This window comes from Festucalex cinctus, chromosome 21 (genome assembly GCF_051991245.1).
Source record: "Festucalex cinctus isolate MCC-2025b chromosome 21, RoL_Fcin_1.0, whole genome shotgun sequence".
Classification (NCBI taxonomy): domain Eukaryota; kingdom Metazoa; phylum Chordata; class Actinopteri; order Syngnathiformes; family Syngnathidae; genus Festucalex; species Festucalex cinctus.
Genome location: NC_135431.1, coordinates 12,230,510 through 12,250,088, shown reverse-complemented (window position 1 = coordinate 12,250,088; position 19,579 = coordinate 12,230,510). Strand labels below are relative to the sequence as shown.

At 42.4% G+C, this 19,579-nt stretch overlaps 1 protein-coding gene across 3 annotated transcripts in view; it reads left to right on the top strand.

Moving 5' to 3' along the window:
- Positions 1–19,579, top strand: part of ino80 (INO80 complex ATPase subunit) — a 38,784-nt gene that overhangs the window by 11,479 nt on the left and 7,726 nt on the right. For all 3 annotated transcript variants that reach the window (XM_077510797.1, XM_077510796.1, XM_077510795.1), the window contains exons 7-27: positions 106–226; positions 304–509; positions 675–728; positions 833–1,036; positions 1,111–1,315; positions 1,381–1,448; positions 2,397–2,600; positions 2,676–2,756; positions 3,044–3,139; positions 3,994–4,053; positions 4,145–4,287; positions 4,379–4,581; positions 5,100–5,185; positions 5,729–5,896; positions 6,116–6,249; positions 6,328–6,395; positions 6,467–6,560; positions 8,381–8,555; positions 9,255–9,395; positions 10,442–10,667; positions 18,930–19,057. In XM_077510797.1, coding sequence (XP_077366923.1) covers positions 106–226; positions 304–509; positions 675–728; positions 833–1,036; positions 1,111–1,315; positions 1,381–1,448; positions 2,397–2,600; positions 2,676–2,756; positions 3,044–3,139; positions 3,994–4,053; positions 4,145–4,287; positions 4,379–4,581; positions 5,100–5,185; positions 5,729–5,896; positions 6,116–6,249; positions 6,328–6,395; positions 6,467–6,560; positions 8,381–8,555; positions 9,255–9,395; positions 10,442–10,667; positions 18,930–19,057 — 2,865 coding nt within the window. The remainder of the gene's footprint in view (positions 1–105; positions 227–303; positions 510–674; positions 729–832; positions 1,037–1,110; positions 1,316–1,380; positions 1,449–2,396; positions 2,601–2,675; positions 2,757–3,043; positions 3,140–3,993; positions 4,054–4,144; positions 4,288–4,378; positions 4,582–5,099; positions 5,186–5,728; positions 5,897–6,115; positions 6,250–6,327; positions 6,396–6,466; positions 6,561–8,380; positions 8,556–9,254; positions 9,396–10,441; positions 10,668–18,929; positions 19,058–19,579) is intronic.

Sequence of the window (19,579 nt, the reverse complement as noted above, 5' to 3'; positions counted from 1 at the left end):
TTACGAATTAGAAGTTGGCCATGATTCAAAGTTCCCAGTTTTATTGATTGGAACATTAATACACAATTGTCTTGGCACATTTCCACCGACCTTGTTGTGCTGCAGCTTCAGCAGTACCAGTTCTACAGCACTGGCCTGCTTTCCAGTCAAGACCTCTTCTATGAGCAACAGCGCCACCTCATGGGCCCAAAGAAGAAGAAAATCAAAGAGGAGAAAAAATGCAAGGGTAACAAAAATATTTAATTACATTGTTGTGATCATTTTGTTCAGAAAAATCTTCACACTGCCTGTTTTTGTCCACAGCCAAGCTGAAGAAAGTGAAGAAGAAGAAGAAACGTGGTGAGGGTGACTTTTCCGACGAGGGCCTCCCTTACGTGGCCAAGACCTTTGCCAAGTTCTCGCAGGATGCGCCGGCTCCCATACTGAAGAAGAAACATCTGACCGTGGAGCAGCTGAACGCTCGCCGACGCAAAGTGTGGCTCACCATTGCCAAGAAGGAGATCCCCAAGGTGAATAAGGCATATTGTTCCTTTAATTAAGCATATTATGCATTTCTATTACATTTTAAAATGGTTCTCACGTGTCTTAACTTGGTATCTAATTTAAAAAGTCCATAATGTCACCTTAAAAGCACATTTTAAAGGATTCTTCCTCCATTTTGCCCCATTTTGCAGTCTTTCAAGCAGAAGACCTCTGCTAAGAACCTGGTGTTGACCAACGCTAAAAAGGTAAGTCAGGTACACTTTGGAAATGACTTCTAGTGAACCTTCAAAAAAAAAAAAAACATAATCTTTTTTTTTTTTTTTTTTTACCCCTTTTTTCCGGTCGTCAGTTGGCCCACCAGTGCATGCGCGAGGTGCGCCGCGCCGCCATCCAGGCACAGAAGAACTGCAAGGAGACGCTGCCTCGCGCCCGCCGCCTCACCAAGGAGATGATGCTCTACTGGAAAAAGTACGACAAGGTGGAGAAGGAGCACAGGAAGCGGGCTGAGAAGGAGGCGCTGGAGCAGCGGAAACTGGACGAGGAGATGAAGGAGGTAGGCGGAGGGGGAAGTGGCTTCTGCTTCACAACAAGCAACAGACAGTTTTTACACACTGCTTCCATTTACAGGCCAAGCGTCAGCAGCGCAAGCTCAACTTCCTCATCACGCAGACGGAACTCTACGCCCACTTTATGAGCGGCAAAGCCTCCGCCGGGTCACCGGGGGGCGAAGACGCCCAAGAGGAGATTCTCAAAAAGCTGGATGACACCAGCGCGCGACGGCAGATCGACATCGGGGGAGGCGTCATGGTCAATGTGGGGCAGGAGGACTATGGTACGATTTTGGTTATTTCTAGTAAATTGTGACAAAATATCTAAAATGCGATTATATGCTTTCAGACAGTGAATACTACAAGTCACAGGCCCTGAGGAATGCACAGGAGGCCTACCATATTCATCAACAGAGAGTAAGTTGATGTCATGATATTTTTGCATACCTTTTTGTAATTTGGTTCACATAATAGGGTTTTTCTTGACTTGAAGCAGAGTTATTAGAATTATGATCATTCACAACCAGGCAAACATTTTCAAAACAGCTTGCTTAGTTTTTTTTTAGGGAAATCTACTACTGTAAATTCCAAAGATTTTAACATGACTTTTTCAGACGTTTCCAATGCCACAATTGAATTTCTCCTTAACCCATTCACTGCCATTGATGTGTATATCCGTCAATGGCAGTGAATGAATTAAGTCAATTCCGTTCCCATTGACGTGTATATCCGTCAATGGCAGTGAATGAGTTAAAGAGGAAGTCAACCCATTTTTTTTTTGACAATAATATGTTCAATGCAGCCCCACTAATTTAAATATGGTATTATGGTTAGTATTGTGTTAGTGGAATATGAGTTAAGCAGCAAAATCTACCATAAGGTGGCTATTTTGCCACTTGCTGTCAAGTGAAACTGACATCCTAGTTGCTCAGGTCTCAGGTAACAACAATCACAGCTCAGCTTCAGAAAACAGGTGAGCTGTGATTGGTCGTTGGCAGAGCCTTGAGCAACTGTGATGTCATCCTCAGTCGACAACAAGTGGCAAAATGGCTGCCGCCTGAGATGGATAAAAAGTGCTGGATTTTGCCACATAACTCATATTGGACAAATGTAATATTAATCAGAATGTCATGTTTACACTAGTGAGGTCACATATAACATATTAGGTTGACTTCCCCTTTACCTATATTGCCACAAAAAATACTAACTTAATTTAGAAAACATTTGGTGCAATTTTGATCAATATATTTTCTTTCCTGAGAAATCAGATGTACTCAATTACAAACGAAACAATATTTACATGTTTAAAAATCAGCGAAATGATCGAAAAAAAATATTGTCAAATCCTCCATTCTCCCCCTACAGACGCGTATGTTCGACGAGGACTCCCACGATAGCCGCTGCGCGTCTTCCTCAGCGGCCGCCGCCTCCGGTTTCGGTGAAAGCTACAGTTTATCCAACCCGTCCATCCAAGCCGGCGAGGACATCCCGCAGCCCACCATCTTCAACGGCAAGCTGAAGGGTTACCAGCTCAAAGGCATGAACTGGCTCGCTAACCTCTATGAACAAGTAAGCTGAGGTGTTATTAAGAATGTGCTGATTTAGTCAGGGTTAGTGGATTAAAATACTTAAAATATTTCTTAGGGTATTAATGGCATCCTAGCGGATGAGATGGGGCTTGGGAAGACGGTCCAGAGTATCGCTCTGTTGGCCCACCTTGCAGAGGTACGTGCCTCATCCTTTTATCAATTGCTCATATATATTGTGGCGTTTATTCTCTGTACTGCTAGAGCGGAGATGAGCATTCCAACTGTTAGCATTTTGCCAATTCTCATTAGCATAGTATTGCCTAAACTGCTGACTACATGGAAAGTTCCTCTGTATTACTTGTAATTCTGCATTCATCTTTTTGCTCTTGACCTTGACTTGTACCCTTCTGTGGTGACACGAAAAGTGAAAAGAAAAATAAATATGTACTCCTAAGGAATGTCTTTTCTTTTCCCTTAACACAGAGAGACAACATCTGGGGCCCATTCCTCATCATCTCCCCGGCGTCCACGCTCAACAACTGGCATCAGGAGTTCTCACGCTTTGTGCCCAAATTCAAGGTAGGAATCGTCGACAAAGTCGCATTCACGTCATTAAAATGATACTCACTTGGAGGCAGTATTCTATCAGGACAGCTAAATACAGTCTATTTAGCAAAAATGATGTACGTGCCATGCACAAACGCACACACGGACTCACAAGTGTATTTTCCCTCCGACTCTGACAATAAATCAGCTCCAGTTTATTCTGCTAATGAGCTGTGAAAAGAGCGTATTACACAATTTGAAGATAAGCTTCCTCAAGACTGACTGCAAACAATTGAATGGCGGCCGGTGTTGATCGATGTAATGATGCAGAAATGCTTTTCACATCGCATTTGTCAGCGACCTTAGAATCGAAGCACTGATTCATGCTTGTTGCTCAGCTAAAACGTTTCCCCTGTGAGCGTCGTCTTGGCTCTGTTTTTATAGGGCTTTTTGAGCTTTGTTTGTTGTAAAATTGATTCACATCCTTTAAAAAATATACTATGTTCAATAGGATTTAGATCAGGGCTCTTCAAAGTAGTCTGATGTTTTGTTCTTAGCCACACTGGGAAGCCCGTTTTGCTTCAGGATGTCTTGCTCGCTTTGAGATTGCACTGTACCCTTCACAGATTGAGCTAGTAACAAAACAGCCCTAGAACAGCAAAGAAAGGCCAATTTGTAACTGAGCCTCCTTCGGGTTTCAGAATCGTTACGTACAAGAATTGGAGTTTGTATTTTATTTATTTTGACACCAATATTTTTCCTTTTAGTGATAATGAAAATTGTCTCCAAATATCAGTTGTCGGCATCCTCGACTACTAATAATTAGTATTAGTTCTAAAAAAAACTTATTGTGTCGTATCTCTAATCTAGATCTATTTGTCCCTCAGGTTTTGCCATATTGGGGAAACCCTCATGATCGCAAAGTTATTCGGAAATTCTGGAGCCAGGTAAGCAAGAATTGAAGAAGCTATAAATGTTTTATTTTTTTCTCGTGTATAATAAAAAGACTGCCGCCGTGTTGTGTGTGTGTGTGTCCAGAAAACCCTCTACACTCAGAATGCACCGTTCCACGTGGTCATCACCAGCTACCAGCTTGTTGTCCAGGACGTCAAGTACTTCCAAAGGGTCAAATGGCAGTACATGGTTCTGGATGAGGCCCAGGCGCTGAAAAGCAGTACAAGGTATAGCGTGTACTGTAATTTACAATTCCCTCCTCGTTGATTTAGTTTTGTATTGAAAAAATAAACCAAACTCATCACCATTTTTTTTAAGTGTGCGTTGGAAGATCCTCCTGCAGTTCCAGTGTCGAAACAGACTCCTCCTGACGGGGACTCCCATCCAAAACACAATGGCCGAGCTGTGGGCCCTGCTGCACTTCATCATGCCCACGTTGTTCGATTCCCACGAGGAATTCAACGAGTGGTTCTCCAAGGACATCGAGAGCCACGCTGAGAACAAGTCGGCCATCGATGAGAGTAAGTACATCTGTGTCTGCCCAAGATTGGACATATTGTTTTTTAATTGCTTGGGTATAGATAGTTGGGCCTCTGGAGTGTCTGCCCATACACTAAGTGTGAAATTATACAGTACATCCAATTTCCAACACTGAGTTTCTGTCACGACTTGGCAGCTAGCAGTTTTTGCCTTTACGTCGACTGTGTATGCCACATGCACATATCGGGTCCAGTAATTGACCAGTGTAATTTGGCAGCTTGGTCATGAAGTGCTACTTCCATGACTGAAAATACAATCCATGCTTCTACTGTCTTTGTAGTAGTTACTCACCTCATCCCAACACCCTAGCGATGCCACTAAAGTTACTAAAACCGTTCTCGTGTTGACACACCCTGCAGTAGAATGTAACCTTCCCCTTCAAAACAGACTAATTCGGCGATCAACTTGGAATTTAAATTGTTGGGGAAAAATCTCAGTACTTAGTAAATATTGTTTTTTCAGTTCTGTTTTTTCATCAAGATTATACATTTTGTCACAGACCAACTTTCGCGACTACACATGATCCTCAAGCCTTTCATGTTGCGCAGGATCAAGAAGGATGTGGAAAACGAGCTCTCAGACAAGGTAAAAAACAAACAAAACAAAAAAACACTCACACTTCCTTCTCCCACCCTACAAATGTTATTCAGGATATACATTATGATGGTTAAGTACCAGAGGAACTAAGACAAAGTGTGGTACAATGTAAACCTGCACCTTTGCTCCATTCATCTCCTCAGGCAGCTTATTGACAAAGTAAATATTACATAGCCATAATGTGCCCTTGCTGGCAGATCCGTGAAGGTCCTTTTTGGAGCCTCACACACTCACACCACCTCTATGGGAGTCAAAAGTTCACCGCCCCTTTACATTTATTTTTCTTTTCCCTCTATCCTTCCATCTCATGAGATTACAGTCATGTCAGACGTCTTTCTTTGCATTAATTACCTTACGTGATGTAAATCCTCTGCGATTGGCTGGCAACCAGTCCAGGGTGCAGCCCGCCTACTGCCCAAAGCCAGCTGAGATAGGCTCCAGCACCCCCGCGACCCTTGTGAGGACTAAGCGGTCAAGAGGATGGATGGATGGATGGATGGATGGATGTAAATTCTTATCGCTCTAACCTAGATCGAGATCCTGACCTACTGCCAGCTGACGTCTCGGCAGAGGTTGCTCTACCAGGCCCTGAGGAACAAGATCTCCATCGAGGACCTGCTGCAGTCCTCCATGGGCACGGCCCAGCAGTCCCACAGCACCACGTCGTCACTCATGAATCTGGTCATGCAGTTCAGGAAGGTAAAAGTTCATTTTTTTGTTAAGAGACCACCCACGAATAGTCGGGGAACACTGTATAGTCAGTCACATCTTCACATACGTAGTCTGCCAGATGTGGTCGTATTTATGTCTAAATTCCATTTTGAGCTTGCACAGAACAAAATTAGCTTGTCAGTCAAGGTATCGCTGTTTTGTTTTTCCTCGGTCAATATGCCGATAATGTCCATTTTCTTTCTGCAGGTGTGCAATCACCCTGACTTGTTTGAGCGCCAGGAGACGCGCTCTCCTTTCCACATGTCCCTCGCGCCCTACGTCTTGTCCAAGTTCCTGTACCGTCACGGCCTCCTCCATGCTCACAACCAGGCCGCAGACAAGTTAGAATGACGCTCATGTAACAGTCCAGCAAAGCACTGAACTTGGCCTTACAAAATGTGTCTCCATGTTCCCATCAGGTCACTGCGAGTGCTGCTGTCTCCCTTTTCCCCAAATCATATCCAACAGTCACTCTTTCACAGGAAAGGTAAGTCGCTCTGCAACTTTCAACTTCATAATTTAATGTTATTTTAATCTTTGCTTCATTAACCAACCTAGGTGATGATGAAGGAAACTGTTTTTCCTTCCTGCGCTTCATTGACGTGTCGCCGGCTGAGATGTCCAACCTCATGCTGCAAGGCACTTTAGTCAGGTAGGTGAAAAGTGCTCGTCTGGTTTAAATATTAACATTTCACAACCATAAATAAAAATTAAGGAATAAAATAAAACAGCGGCATAAACACAAGTTGATGCATTGTAATAATGTTAGTAGTTGAAAATGGGCCTAAAATAACATTTAATACAATAAAAGGGGGCATAAATCGAACGCTTTTTTTTACAATTTCATCAAATCAAATCGGGGCATAAAATAAAAAGTAGTACAATTAATTTTAGTATTAGTATTTCACAACCAATATCCGCATATAGTGTCAGTGTCCTAAATTAAAATTTAAAAAGTTGAAATGAGGACTTGCAGTAAAAAAAAATTACACGGTAGTGTAACGTTAATATTTCACAACCAATATTTGTTCAAATAAAAAGGCCCCTGACGCAGGATTCAGAGTTTTTGCACATTTTCGACCCCTCTGGCGAAACGCGGAATGGACGCCAGCGAGGTGCACATGGCCAAGATCATGTCAGGCTCAGAGCAAAAGTTAAAAAGTTTCCGTCCCGACCGCTCCAACATTATTTCACTTTACAGGAAAACAGGGGCAACAGTCATTGTGCCACAGTAGTCCATTATACAATTCTTAAAACGTGCGGGTGAAAAATATGGTTATTTTAACACTCCAATTTGAATCTCAACTTGTGTCATGCCCCTTTAATATACCGGTAATTAAATAAAATTAAAACACAAAATAAAATGTAATACAATGTAATTGTGCGAATGCTGAAACATTCCCACCTATGTTATTGTGATTTTTGTCTCCACACTTTTTTGCAGCGTAACAACTCCCACATAACACTTGCAATTTATACTTTTCAAATTTCAACCAGCTTCAAAAATTGACACCTCCTGGGGTATATATCATCTGATTCCACATTACATACAGTATTTGCACAATTTAACGTTTAATATGAACTTTTCATTTTCAATGGAACAGACATTGAACTTTTTCTAAGTATCACTTTCCAAGCCCACTTCCGTACACATAATTTACCGTCATTACCAGATGTCTGATACTGCTCGATGGCACTGTTGGTGAAGTGCATTGTCCAGTAACCAGTAGGTCATAATTTCATGATTTATCTCTCAATTTACTTCATAAGCATTCTACATGCATTCAAATCTTAGCATTCAGCTATTAGCATTCAGCTTTCAGCATTCCCACGCAATTTCTCCAGAAATTGGACTTAGTCTAGTGTAATTTTAATATATCACAAACAATACATCCATCCATCTATCCATCCATTTTCTTGACCGCTTATTCCTCACAAGGGTCGCGGGGGTGCTGGAGCCTATCCCAGCTGGTTTCGGGCAGCAGGTGGGGTACACCACTAATCCAGCTAATCCAGGACAAACAATACATGTCTTTAGAAAATAAAACAATGGCCTGAAGTAAAATGTAATCAAATGAAATTAAATTGGGGGCATAATACAATGGTGAATACAGTGTAATAGAATTAAGTAATAAATTAAAATGTACCGGTAATTGAATTAAAAGTGGTTATAAACATTGCACATATGCAAATACACCCCCCCAGCTCCCTTCCTTCTGGGAATTCAAATACCATCTATTATGTAGTGCACGGTAGTCATATGATCATTTTGAATATCCATAGGAATTGTCAAGTCAAGTCATCTTTATATAGCGCTTTCAAACATTGTGTTGATAAATAATTTACCCCAGCATGTTAACAATGTAATCTTTAAAATGTAATAGTAGAACATTTCTGTCGAAGTTTTAACTTTTAGTTCTTATTATTTCATTAATTTTCCCTTCCTTGCTTTCCTGGCACTCCCTTCCACAGGTGGTTAGCCCTTTTTCTGTCCCTGAAGGCAGCGTACCGACTACATTGTCAGCGGCTGTTCACAGCGGACGAGAGGGGGGCGTCGCAGTCCACGACTCTGTCTCGCAAAGACCTCCTCTTGTGGATACACAAACCATCATCCTTCCCCAACACGCAAACCAGTCCAGTTCTGCAGGTAAGAAGAGATCACGCAGCACTACTCTCAATTCATGCTTCAGAATTGCCAATAGATGGCAGTGTGGCACTATCCATCCATAATTTCTCTCCACCACCATACATCCACACATAATCAAACATGCATTTGTAGCACACAGCTGGCAATGTGTGGTTTATCCCTCCACATGGCGGCATTCATCTCCACTAAGCTGCAGGTCATCAGACATTTACATAACACGGTTGGCACTTTAAGTTGGCAGCTGATGTGAATGGACTGAAGAGCTGCACTCGGTGACCTTCATTGGTATTTGAGACAAAGGCACCTTCACTCGAGATTTGGAATTAGAAATGTGTAATTCAGGAGAAAATGCTCTTTTTTTTTTGTGTGATTGAAATTGTAATCTTTCCCAACAAATAGCTGCCTCAGTAAATTAAACAGACATATAATAATAAAAAAAAATATATGTAAAAAAACCAAAACCAAATCTGTCTGCATAAAAACATTTTATTCAGGTGGGTCCGTAATACCATTTATTAACACAAATAAAATGGGAATTACATGAGGTGTTCATAAAACTGGCATTTTCTTCCCCATTTTTATTCTGAATTTAAATGGTATGAGTCACAAAAGTCTTAGTTTTGTCATTTCTGGCGTTTAAGGCCAAAACCATCCCTGCATTTTCTACATAAATATCAATACCTCATGTTTTTGCATCAGAACCTGGTTTTCACGGCCCTCAGGCCAGGCATGGTCAAACACGCCGACGTGACCATCCATTGTCGACGTTCTGCCACCTCCCGACTCTGGCCGTGCCAGCCCACGCTCCCGCCCAAGTTCCTGCTTGCAGCCACACCGAGGGTATGTATTTTTGTGTGTGCATCTACGTGTGTGTGGTTGTTGGATGGGGGTAGGGGTTGAAATGAGTGTGGTTGAGTAGGAGTACACTTTTGCTTCCTGCTGCCTTTAAAACAAACACAGGTTAGCATGTAGCTGGTTAGTTTCCTGTTTCCCTGTGATGCATACCTAAACATGCACATGCACATGCACATGCACAAGACACATACAACCAGCTGATTTGGTGCTAATACCAACAAAAGCCCTTTCTCTACTATATGTGAGTATACCAACTACTAGCATGTTCTTGAATACAAGGCTAGATATAGCTGTTAAACCTTTTTCAAATGCCCTTAAAATATCCTATAAAAATTATTACAGTAATTTGTTTCTAAACACATTAAACGTTTCTTTTTGTGTTGTCTGGGTTTTTTGGGTGTGGCTAAAACCATGCTCAAGTGCGCACTTGGGCTTTCTGCCATGAGTCAGCCCTCTCCCACTGTATAGCCAACCACATTTCACTCGGTGGCTATTTTATGTAGACCCACACATGACACAAAATCGAGTGAGATGGTGACTTATTGGCCAACTTCAGTGTCGCTCCATGGCTTGTGGGCAAAAGAGCTAGCCCGCAAATCATAAACTGGCGTCGTCCAATACGTCACCGCCTCACTCAGTTTTATACCGTGTGTGGGTCCACAATCATAACAGAGACACTTAAGGGTAAATAAACTGTTTTAAACACAGCATTGCGCACACTACAGACATGTGAGCACTGTAAGAATGTATTTGAGTAACACGACAACAGCTGCCCTTTTTCATTCAAATTTGAGAGGGTTATTAACACTATTCTCTTTGTGATTTAATTTCATTTTACAGTGACATTTGCTCTACTAAGGTCTCTATTTGCCATATGTTAACATACTGTTAGCATTTTATCAATTCACATTTGAAATACACTAGTACTTGATGTAAAAGTGGCTGTGATGTTAATATGTAAATATGAATGAAAAAGCACTTTAATCTATCTGTATCTAAATATCATTATCTATTCATGTTGGTGAACTAAGGTCACGGCGGTTCCCATGGAGCGCTACTGCGCCGATCGAAGCGCCGAGCACGAGTGGCGGGTGACGCGCGTCGGTGGTGGTGCCGTCTTCAAAGAATGCTTCCTCTACGGCACGCCCAACCTGGCCACTGACTGGCGGCGGAGGGCCGGCGCCTTCTTCCCGCAACAGCCCGGCGGCGTGATGGCCGTCTTCCCTCAGCATGGCTGGTCATACATTCGGATACCAGGTAAGTTCAAGCTTGCATCAATGACTCAATGAATATTTATCTTGGACACTTTATTTGGTATGCGTGCACATTTGCAACATCTAAGGCGAGCTAATAGATTTCCTAATTAGGTGTAAATAAAAATCCAAGTTGTCATGTATGTCTTGTGCTTCTAGTGGTAATGGTGAGTTGAGCTTCCTAGCTTTATTTCCTACATGGCACTGAATACCTCTGCAGTGTGAGTGGCCCGTGGGAAATGCCAGAAAAGGTCAGCACAGGGTTGAGAAAGTCAGTAGAACGGGGCCTGTCAGCATCCTCTACCTCTGTATGTGCGCGTATGTGTCATCACAATCACTAAGGTTGCCAGCGCGTACGTGTGCTTGAGCGCAGAATCTGGCTCAGCCGAGTCGCGGGTCACTCTGAGCAAAGTGGAGGCTGATGGATGTGCGGCAGGAGAGAGGCCGCCACACTTGTACACACAACACTTCCCTTCTCACTGACCTGCTCACAATGATAAATGGTCGCTTGTCATATTTTGTGTTGACCACCCTCCTTTGGCTGGAAGTCTCTTTTGGAAGGGAGAGAGAACCCACGTGCTCTTTCTGTCTTATTTAAACTCTTGAAGGCTGATCTCTTGATGAATTAAAGACATGTTACAACGGTGAAAATAAGCAAATATGCAAATCCATGGGTGCAGAATCGCGAGCATGTGGTGGTCATCTAAAGCCGCAAATATTATCCAAACTTGTTGACTGCTATTGTAAAAAAACAAAACAAAAAACTATTAAAATGGACAGACGTATAGATTAATAAGACCGGGTTACATTTTTTAAGCCCTGTGATTGGCTGGCAACCAGTCCAGGGTGTCCCCTGCCTACTGCCCAGAGTCAGCTGAGATAGGCGCCAGCAACCCCCGCGACCCTTGTGAGGAATAAGCGATCAAGAAAATGGATGGATGGATGGATAAATTTTTAAAAATGTTTTGCCAATTGATCAATCCAATCCATGAAAAATAATGATCCCTCCCCAAAAACAAAAAAAAACAGACACTTTTTGTTGCTTGCTTTGCTCTGTCAGTGTTTGCGCCACAGTGAGAAAGCAAAAACAAGTATTTGCCTGTCTCTGTGAGAACCGTCTGAGCGCTCCTGTGAAGTTACTCAGAGGCGGACAAAGCCAGGAAGTTGATGTGCTCCTCATTGTTCAAGCGCTTCGTTAGGTAACATTATTAGATGCTATGTTTTTGTGCGTGCGTGCGTGTTAGCCGGGGCTGTGAGGTGTCCTTTTCCATGCGTTGAGTCCGATTTGGGGTTGGGACTGTGTTTCAGGCCCGTGAGCCAATCTCAGGCTTTTCTTTCTGTGCGTCCCAGTCTGTCGCTTCTTTCTCAGCCTCGGGAGGAAGGAAGTGACCCGACGGCGCGGCACCCGTCCTCTGCCGAACTCATTGTTGCCACATCAAGGCTCACGATATGTACAGTAGCCTGGCTGTAGTTTCCCAGCCCCCTCCCCTCCCACAGCCCCCCCTCCCACCTTTAAGAACAAATGGCTTGAATGACTGTTTGTTTTGACCAGCGTGGCGTGAGTACGATGGTATCAATGGAGGAATCTAATCAAGGGGCTTATTAAGGAACGAGGCTGCACAGGAGGAAAAAACAAGGCCAATGGGGCATCATGCATTAAGATTTTGTTCAAAATTTTAAAGAGGAAGTCAACCCAAAATTTTTCTTTACAGTAATATGTTCTATGCAGCCGCATAAGTCTGATCTGTTCTGATTGATATTGCCTTTGTGGAATATGAGTTGAGCAGCAAAATCCTCTCGTTTTTTTTATCCATCTCGGGGGGGTGGCATCCATTTTGCCACTTGCTATCGATTCAAAATGACATCACTGTTGCTCAGAGCTCTGAAGCTGAGACGTGATTGGTCGTTGCCTGAGCCCTGAGGAACAGTGATGTCATTTTCAGTCGACAGAATATCAACATTCTTTTTTTCCAGTGTGCTAAAAGGAGCCAAGCGTTGGTATGTGGAAAAAAACAACATTAGCATTAATTTTTTTTTTTTTTACAACCCATTTTTAGGTACAATTTTTAATTCACTCCCAGCCATTTTCACTAAAGCAACCAACCCCCTTCGCTCCCAGCTCTTTTACTGGATTTTGACTGATTTTGCAAGGCCCACAGAATATTGTGTTCTATTGCTATAAAAACATGGTACCTACCAATTAGTCTCTTCTTTCATCAGGAAAAAAGTATATTTCAATCAGTTTGTTTAATGAAAAGAGCTTTAGCAACATGGCCCTGGTTGATATCTTATACTCTCCTGCCACCTGCTATTCGTTTTTCTAACAACTACCATTGCTTCAAGCAATCTCTTCAGTTCAGAGGCTGCATCAAAGCCTTCTGTATGCTCTAGCATAAAAAAAAACAAACACAAAAAAAAAAAAATTAAAAAAACGTATAAATACGTCTTTGGGGCCATGGTAATATTTAAAATAGAACATATTTATTCGTTTTTGGGAGCAAATGAGTTAACTTTTATTCCACCCAACCCCAATTAACTTATTAGTCAATGGGTATATGAGGAAAACATGCCCTGGTAGTTATGAATCAGAAATGTTTTGCTCTCACGCTTAAGGATTTATTTGCGGAACATTCCAGCATGACACAAATAACCTTCCGCTGCTGTCTTTGCGGCTCCTGCACTGACGACAGTAATTATAAGAACCCCCTCCGCAAAATCACCAGCTTCTCACGACGCGGCGCCAATTGACGGATCGTGCGCGCGATGAGAGGGTGTGACTTTGAGGAAAGCGCTTCGAACCTTTGAGATGATTGTATTTGGACTGCGTACGAGGGCATCAGTTGGGACCATGGGAGAGAGAGGCTGCCGTAATCCACATCGGCGCGCTGTGGGAAGTGCAGCCTGCTCTTCCTGCCCCTTCAAAGGAGAGCCGCTCGTGGGCAAAAAATGTCAGGAAGCGCCCTGATAGTGAAGGCACAAAACAACACTGCCGGGCAGGCTCGCTTAAGTTTCATCTGATTGGCACCGTTGACCCCTCGGTGGAATTTAGTCCAAAACAATATGACCAGCTCAGCAATTTCCAGGCCAAAAACAAAAAGCCAGTAGACAGAAGACTCTAAGTAGACTGAAGGGGGAGACATTGCCCACATGATGAGCACAGTCCAGGTCTTTTAGTGGAGTAACCGCAGTAATTGACATTAATGACAGAGTCGCTTCTGTGGTGAGAAACCCGGAAAGTCTTAATCAGGCCGTCTCCATGTTGCTGCATGTTTGTGGCGAGGCAGTGGCGTCATGTTCTTCTCTGGTTTCGTGGGTAAATTTTTTGAGGGGAATCATTTTGGCATCACGTAATGAGAAGCTGGTACACTCTTTGTTTGCTTAAGGGAACGCACTATAGAATCACCATGGTGCTAATTAAGTGTGATGATGCACTCTTATCCTTCTTCAGTTATTCCTCAACATTTTGTATTTTTTGTATTGTTTATTTTTGGGCAATTATTTTTAATTTTCACATATTTTGGGGTAGATTTTTTCATTAGTCATCTAATATTAGTTTTTGTTTTTGTTTTGTTTTTAACCAAAATTTTGGCATATTTTTTTTCAATTTTTCATCTAATATTTTTATTTTCTGTCAATCCTTATTTTTCATTTTATATATTTGCTTTTTTCCATAGTATTTTTTTCTTTTTTTCCCCAGAAAATTTGTGTATTTTTCTATCTAATATTCATGTGTTTATTTTTTTTTGTTAATGTACATACAAAAAACAACAATAAAGAGTGCTCAATGTTTTGTGTATTTCCCAACTACGTACTATTTATTTATTGTCATTTAGATTTTTGTAAAGATTTCTCACTGTGCAGTGTTTGCAACCTTGTTGGTAACTGAGGACCTCCAGTCAAGAAATTGACAATATTGTACATCCAAAACCCTCTAGCATCTGGTTCTAAAGCCCCTGCGCCGCCATCGCCGCTCGGAAATTAAATTTAAGCTTCCCCGTCGAAGGTGGCGAAGTAGCGCTGGGCTAATATTTCCATCCTCTGCAGTGCCGAACAAGTGTTGCCCATTGACTTATTGATCGGTCTGTATAATATATCATGATACAGTGAGGGCCTGATGCCAGCTTCGATCGCGCCTTCGACCCCCATCTGTCTCCATTTCTCACATAACCGACCATCCATCATCTTTCATCAAGGAGATCGGCCGCCTCCCCTCTCCAAGCTGGCCCAATTCCATGTGTGGTAGGGGTGCGGGGGTTACAGGACAGGACGAGAAGGGCCGGCGTGGTGTATTAATGAAATTAGCGCCGTTAGTTGGTTTGGGGATATCAGGCGCCAGGCACCGGGGATGGGCCAGGGTTAATTAGCTGGCAGCAGGCCTCTAATTGGGTCAGGACCGTGTCAGGCCTCTGGCTCTGGCCCTACAGGGATTGGATTACACCGTCAGGGGACAGGCAGCCGGGGGGGGAGTGACGGGGGGGGTCTTTTCTTTTGGTGACGGAAGATGGTGAAGGAGCTGTAGGGGTACGGAGAGTAGAGAGGAGGGACGGCGTGGCCTAATCTGCCAGCAGGATGCGTGGCTGGGAGGGGCTGCCTGGGCACCCCTTTTGGCTGGATTGGATTGGAGTGTGTGTTTGGATGAGGGGGGGATGCTGGTGCTGTGAAAGCAAGGCAGGTGGTGAAGCTTGATATGTGTATCCATGGCAACAGCAGAGTGGTGTGACACCAAATGGGATTTGTTTGCGTATTAGGGAGTGGTCGTCACCGTACTCTTCAGTGCCCTACTTGTTTAATTACAAAAAAAAGAAGAAAAATCATGGTGTCATGCAACGCAAACTTCTGGCTTCTACTTTCCATTAATATGCTGGCGATATACACAAAAACACATTTGTAATCTACGCTAAAGCATAAGTAAAATTGTAATTCCAGTTCTGTATAAAAAGCACTTCTATAGGCCATAAATGAATGAAAAACAATATGTCATATGCTGAGCCCATTGTAAACTGTCTATTTTTATTTTTTAATTCCATTTTTAGTCTATTTTATGTTCTTATTTTTCAAATATTTTTGTCATACTTTTTATTTGTTTTAATCATTTTTAGCTTTTTTTTTTATATAGAAAATGTTGTCTAGTTTTTGTGGTCCCCATGATAATTTTTTCCCCATCTAAATAGGTAAAATATTATTTTCGGTGGCATGTGTAAACCAAGGACCTCCCTGTATTTATTTATTTTTTTAATGTTTAAGTCTGAATGTACTATCCATCTCTAACCTACCTAAATATTTGTATCAACAATTGTTGGAGGCCATAAATATAATATCATCCAATGAAACAGAAATTATAGCTAGCCTGCAACTGAGTGCGCCTTCTTGTGCCACAACATGAAACATTCTTTCATATACAGACTAGTTTATTGGATGCCTCGAAATAATGTCATTTGCCTTGTGGCCAAACGTTTTCCATATCATCATTATATAATAAAAGCCAGAAGCACAATGGTGGATGCGACAGACTGCTTAAATAGTGATGTGTTCGTCTTCTTGGCCTTTTTTTTTTTTTTTTTTTTTTTAACTTACACGGTAATTGTGAATGATGTGTCTCTGGGATTTCTTTGTTTTCATCTAAGATTTACTTTGAGACGCCTTGTTCAGATCTTCACTTTGGGCCACATAACATGTCATCCGACTTGTCAGCGGCAGAGTCTGGAAGGCTTAAACGTAATCCGCTAAGCAGCAACAGATTGCTGGCTGGAGCCGAGCAGTACTGCTGGCGCAAAGCGTTACCATTCGGTCCTTTTACATCTAGTCAGTCGGCAAGGAACCTCCGTCAGACAGCACAGGACTGCCGCTTTGCTAATCTCCTTCCATTTTTCACTCACTTCTTTCGCTTCCCAATGGGGTCACACTACCAATTTCAGTAAATCCAGTGTATCGCAGGGGATGCGTTTCAGAACCACCTGCGAAAGAAAAAAAAGGTGCAATAGATGAAAAGCGGTGATTTATTGAGACCATATGAAAAGCGCTGAAGGCAAAAACAAAATGGTGGACCACAGCGGTCGCATCATTGTGACCCACATTGTTGTACTATTTACCTACGTTGCATTGAGCTCATCCCCATTTCCCGCGACCGACCAGGCCCGAGAGCGATGACCCAGAGGTGAGCCCCCCACTATTGCTCCCCAACTCCCCCGGGTGACTCCACCGGGTGATTCCCTTGTTCATCGCTTCTATTAGTTCCTCTTTAACACCTCTGCAGACCCCCTGACTTTGCTAGGGTGGCTGCACTAAAGGGTCGCAGGTCACGGTTCAGTCGGAGTGCACATTAGCATAGAAAGCTGCCAGAATAGGAGGGAAAAGGTTGAGGGTTCCGTTCCGTTGGGCTCTGCCACCTGTGATACATTGACATTGTGAGTCGTGACTGTTTATTTGTCCATATTACACTATAAATGTTCTTTACAGTGAACCCGGCCATTTTGAGGCGTTTTTTTTTTTGCAGAACCTAACCTAGTCGCTGAAAAACGCAACAACAAAAAATTGCAATGTTTATTTTAATTTGAAAAATATTTTACTTTATAAAAACAAATAGCAGTAACCTACGTATATAGACTTAAAAACAAACGTTTTTGTCTGCCACCTGGGCGTAATACAAGACAGACATACAGATATACAGTGAATTGAACTCTTCTCAACTCATCAGTGCAGCATTAATATTAGTCGTTTCTCACAGAGGATAAAGAATACACAACTGCGAGTATTGTTATATTTCTGTCTACGTTTTCAATCCATTGATTAAAGGGTTTTACCACTGCCACAAAGATTTTTAGAGTTAGCATTAAGCTAGCTGACTCTAATAAAGTAGAACAAAGATTTGCTATCGCAAAAAGCGGGTGTTTTTTATTCTCAATATTTGCATCATTTTGAGGTTTACAATGGGTGCGTGCATTTGCTCACAGTTGAGTCAGAGCCGGACTCTCCCATAGGGATCTGGCCTGACACTCGGGACCCCTCGGGCGTCTCATGACCCGCCGTTGTCCAGATGACGTTAATGCCTCATCAAGTGGACTTCTTCCACACTCGTCGGAACGTGGGCCTCCACCAACTGTTTGGACCGTTTTTGTTCTTTTGTAGATGGAGGATGTAAATCACCTTTTTTGTTGCACTTTCTCCGACTTGTATTCTCCAGCCCTGCTCCCTATTAGCAGCCCAGTCAATAAGGGCCCAGGCTTCTTTAACCGATCAGCCCGTTTTAAGAGGATTGAACCTCGCTGAGCTGAACTGCTCTGGTGAAAGGGGCCTTTATCCTCGAGAAGATGGCTTACTGAGGACTTGTATTGATTGGCAGGATTGCGGATGACCTACGAATGAAAACGGCAGCTTTTCTTTGAAGAGGGGGCGACTCACATAACAGTATACAACGGCTCCTCGGTTTTTCGTTGGAATATGACGTTTCAAGGTTACGAAAGGGGCAGGTTGGCGCGCTCAGTTCGGCCTATACTAAATGTTTTTTCATTTGTTTTATATTTATGGATGTTTATTATAAAAACAAAATCAAGATACAAATACAAAATCACATGAAAATACACAAATGGGAAAAAAACCCATTGAAAATACTTTTATACAATAACACCCAGGGGTTAAAATGATCAGATGACTAGAAAAAAATATAAAAATATATACATGTTTTTTTTACACAAAAAAAAAAAAACACTGGCGAACATTAGGCAATGAACTAGTTTGTGTGGTGGCGTAAGATTACATGTTTACATCCCCAAATGTATTTTTTTTTTAAAGAAAAATATACAAATACCAGGGAAAAACACAAATATTGTACAAAAAAAATACTAGCAAAAAGCGTTTGGACAAAAAAGTAACTCATAAATGACTGTATTAGTCATTTTCAAAATTGTCTTTGGTTTACAACTGTTCTGTCACTTGAAATTTTGAGGTTCTGTGCGGCGCAGGATGAACTAGTTTGCATGTCAGCGTAAGAATACATTGTTAGGTGTCGGAAGAAGGCGCACTTCGTTATGATCATACTGTTTTTGTTTTTGTTTTTTGTTTGTTTGTTTTTTTTGTTTGTTTTTTACGCCTCCTTTGTTTTGTTTATTTTTTTTCCATCTTCATACCGGTACATTCATGGCAGAGAAGTTATTCCCCCCCGCCCCAACAAATCACTACTGCATTAGCAAGAAATTAATGTCAAGGTTATGTCTTCCGGACATTAGTTGATAAACTTTAAGTCAACTAATCATGTCTCCTTTCCCTGCAGATAAGGAGAGTCTAATCACGGAAAGTGGCAAGCTTCACACCCTGGATATCCTGCTGAGTCGACTAAAGGCCCAGGGACACAGAGTCCTCATCTATTCCCAGATGACCCGCATGATCGACCTGCTCGAGGTAGAAACGCGCACCACACACTCACAGAACATATAAATCCTTTCTTAAACATCAATTTGCAAGAACTCGCCCCAAATCTCACCCTTGATGTACGAAAGCATACATTAGGTTGAGCAATCCTAATTAAGATTCATAGCTGTGCCCCTCCTAAGTGCTGCCGATTAGATTCATGCGTTATTCATTGCAGAATTTAAGACGTGTCCATTAAAAATGTGACTGTCAGGTGCATCTAAAGCCTGTTGTTTTAATGGGTTCACCTCCGCCTGCAGAAGACATCCCACCCCAACCCCCCCATCCTCCTCCAATGCTCTCTAATCAGCCTGCCGGTCCCTCGTTAACGCAATCATTAGGCAGCTAATTAACAGGTCCGGGTTAACGAGCGGGGTCTCATCTGGAGGGGACAAGGAAGAAGCCAGATGGGTGAGGGGCGGTGGGGACGGTGGAGGGGGCGGCGGGAGTGGCAAGAGCCTCGGGGGGGGAGGTTGCGTAAAAGACAAAAAGAGATGATTGAGATGAAATAGA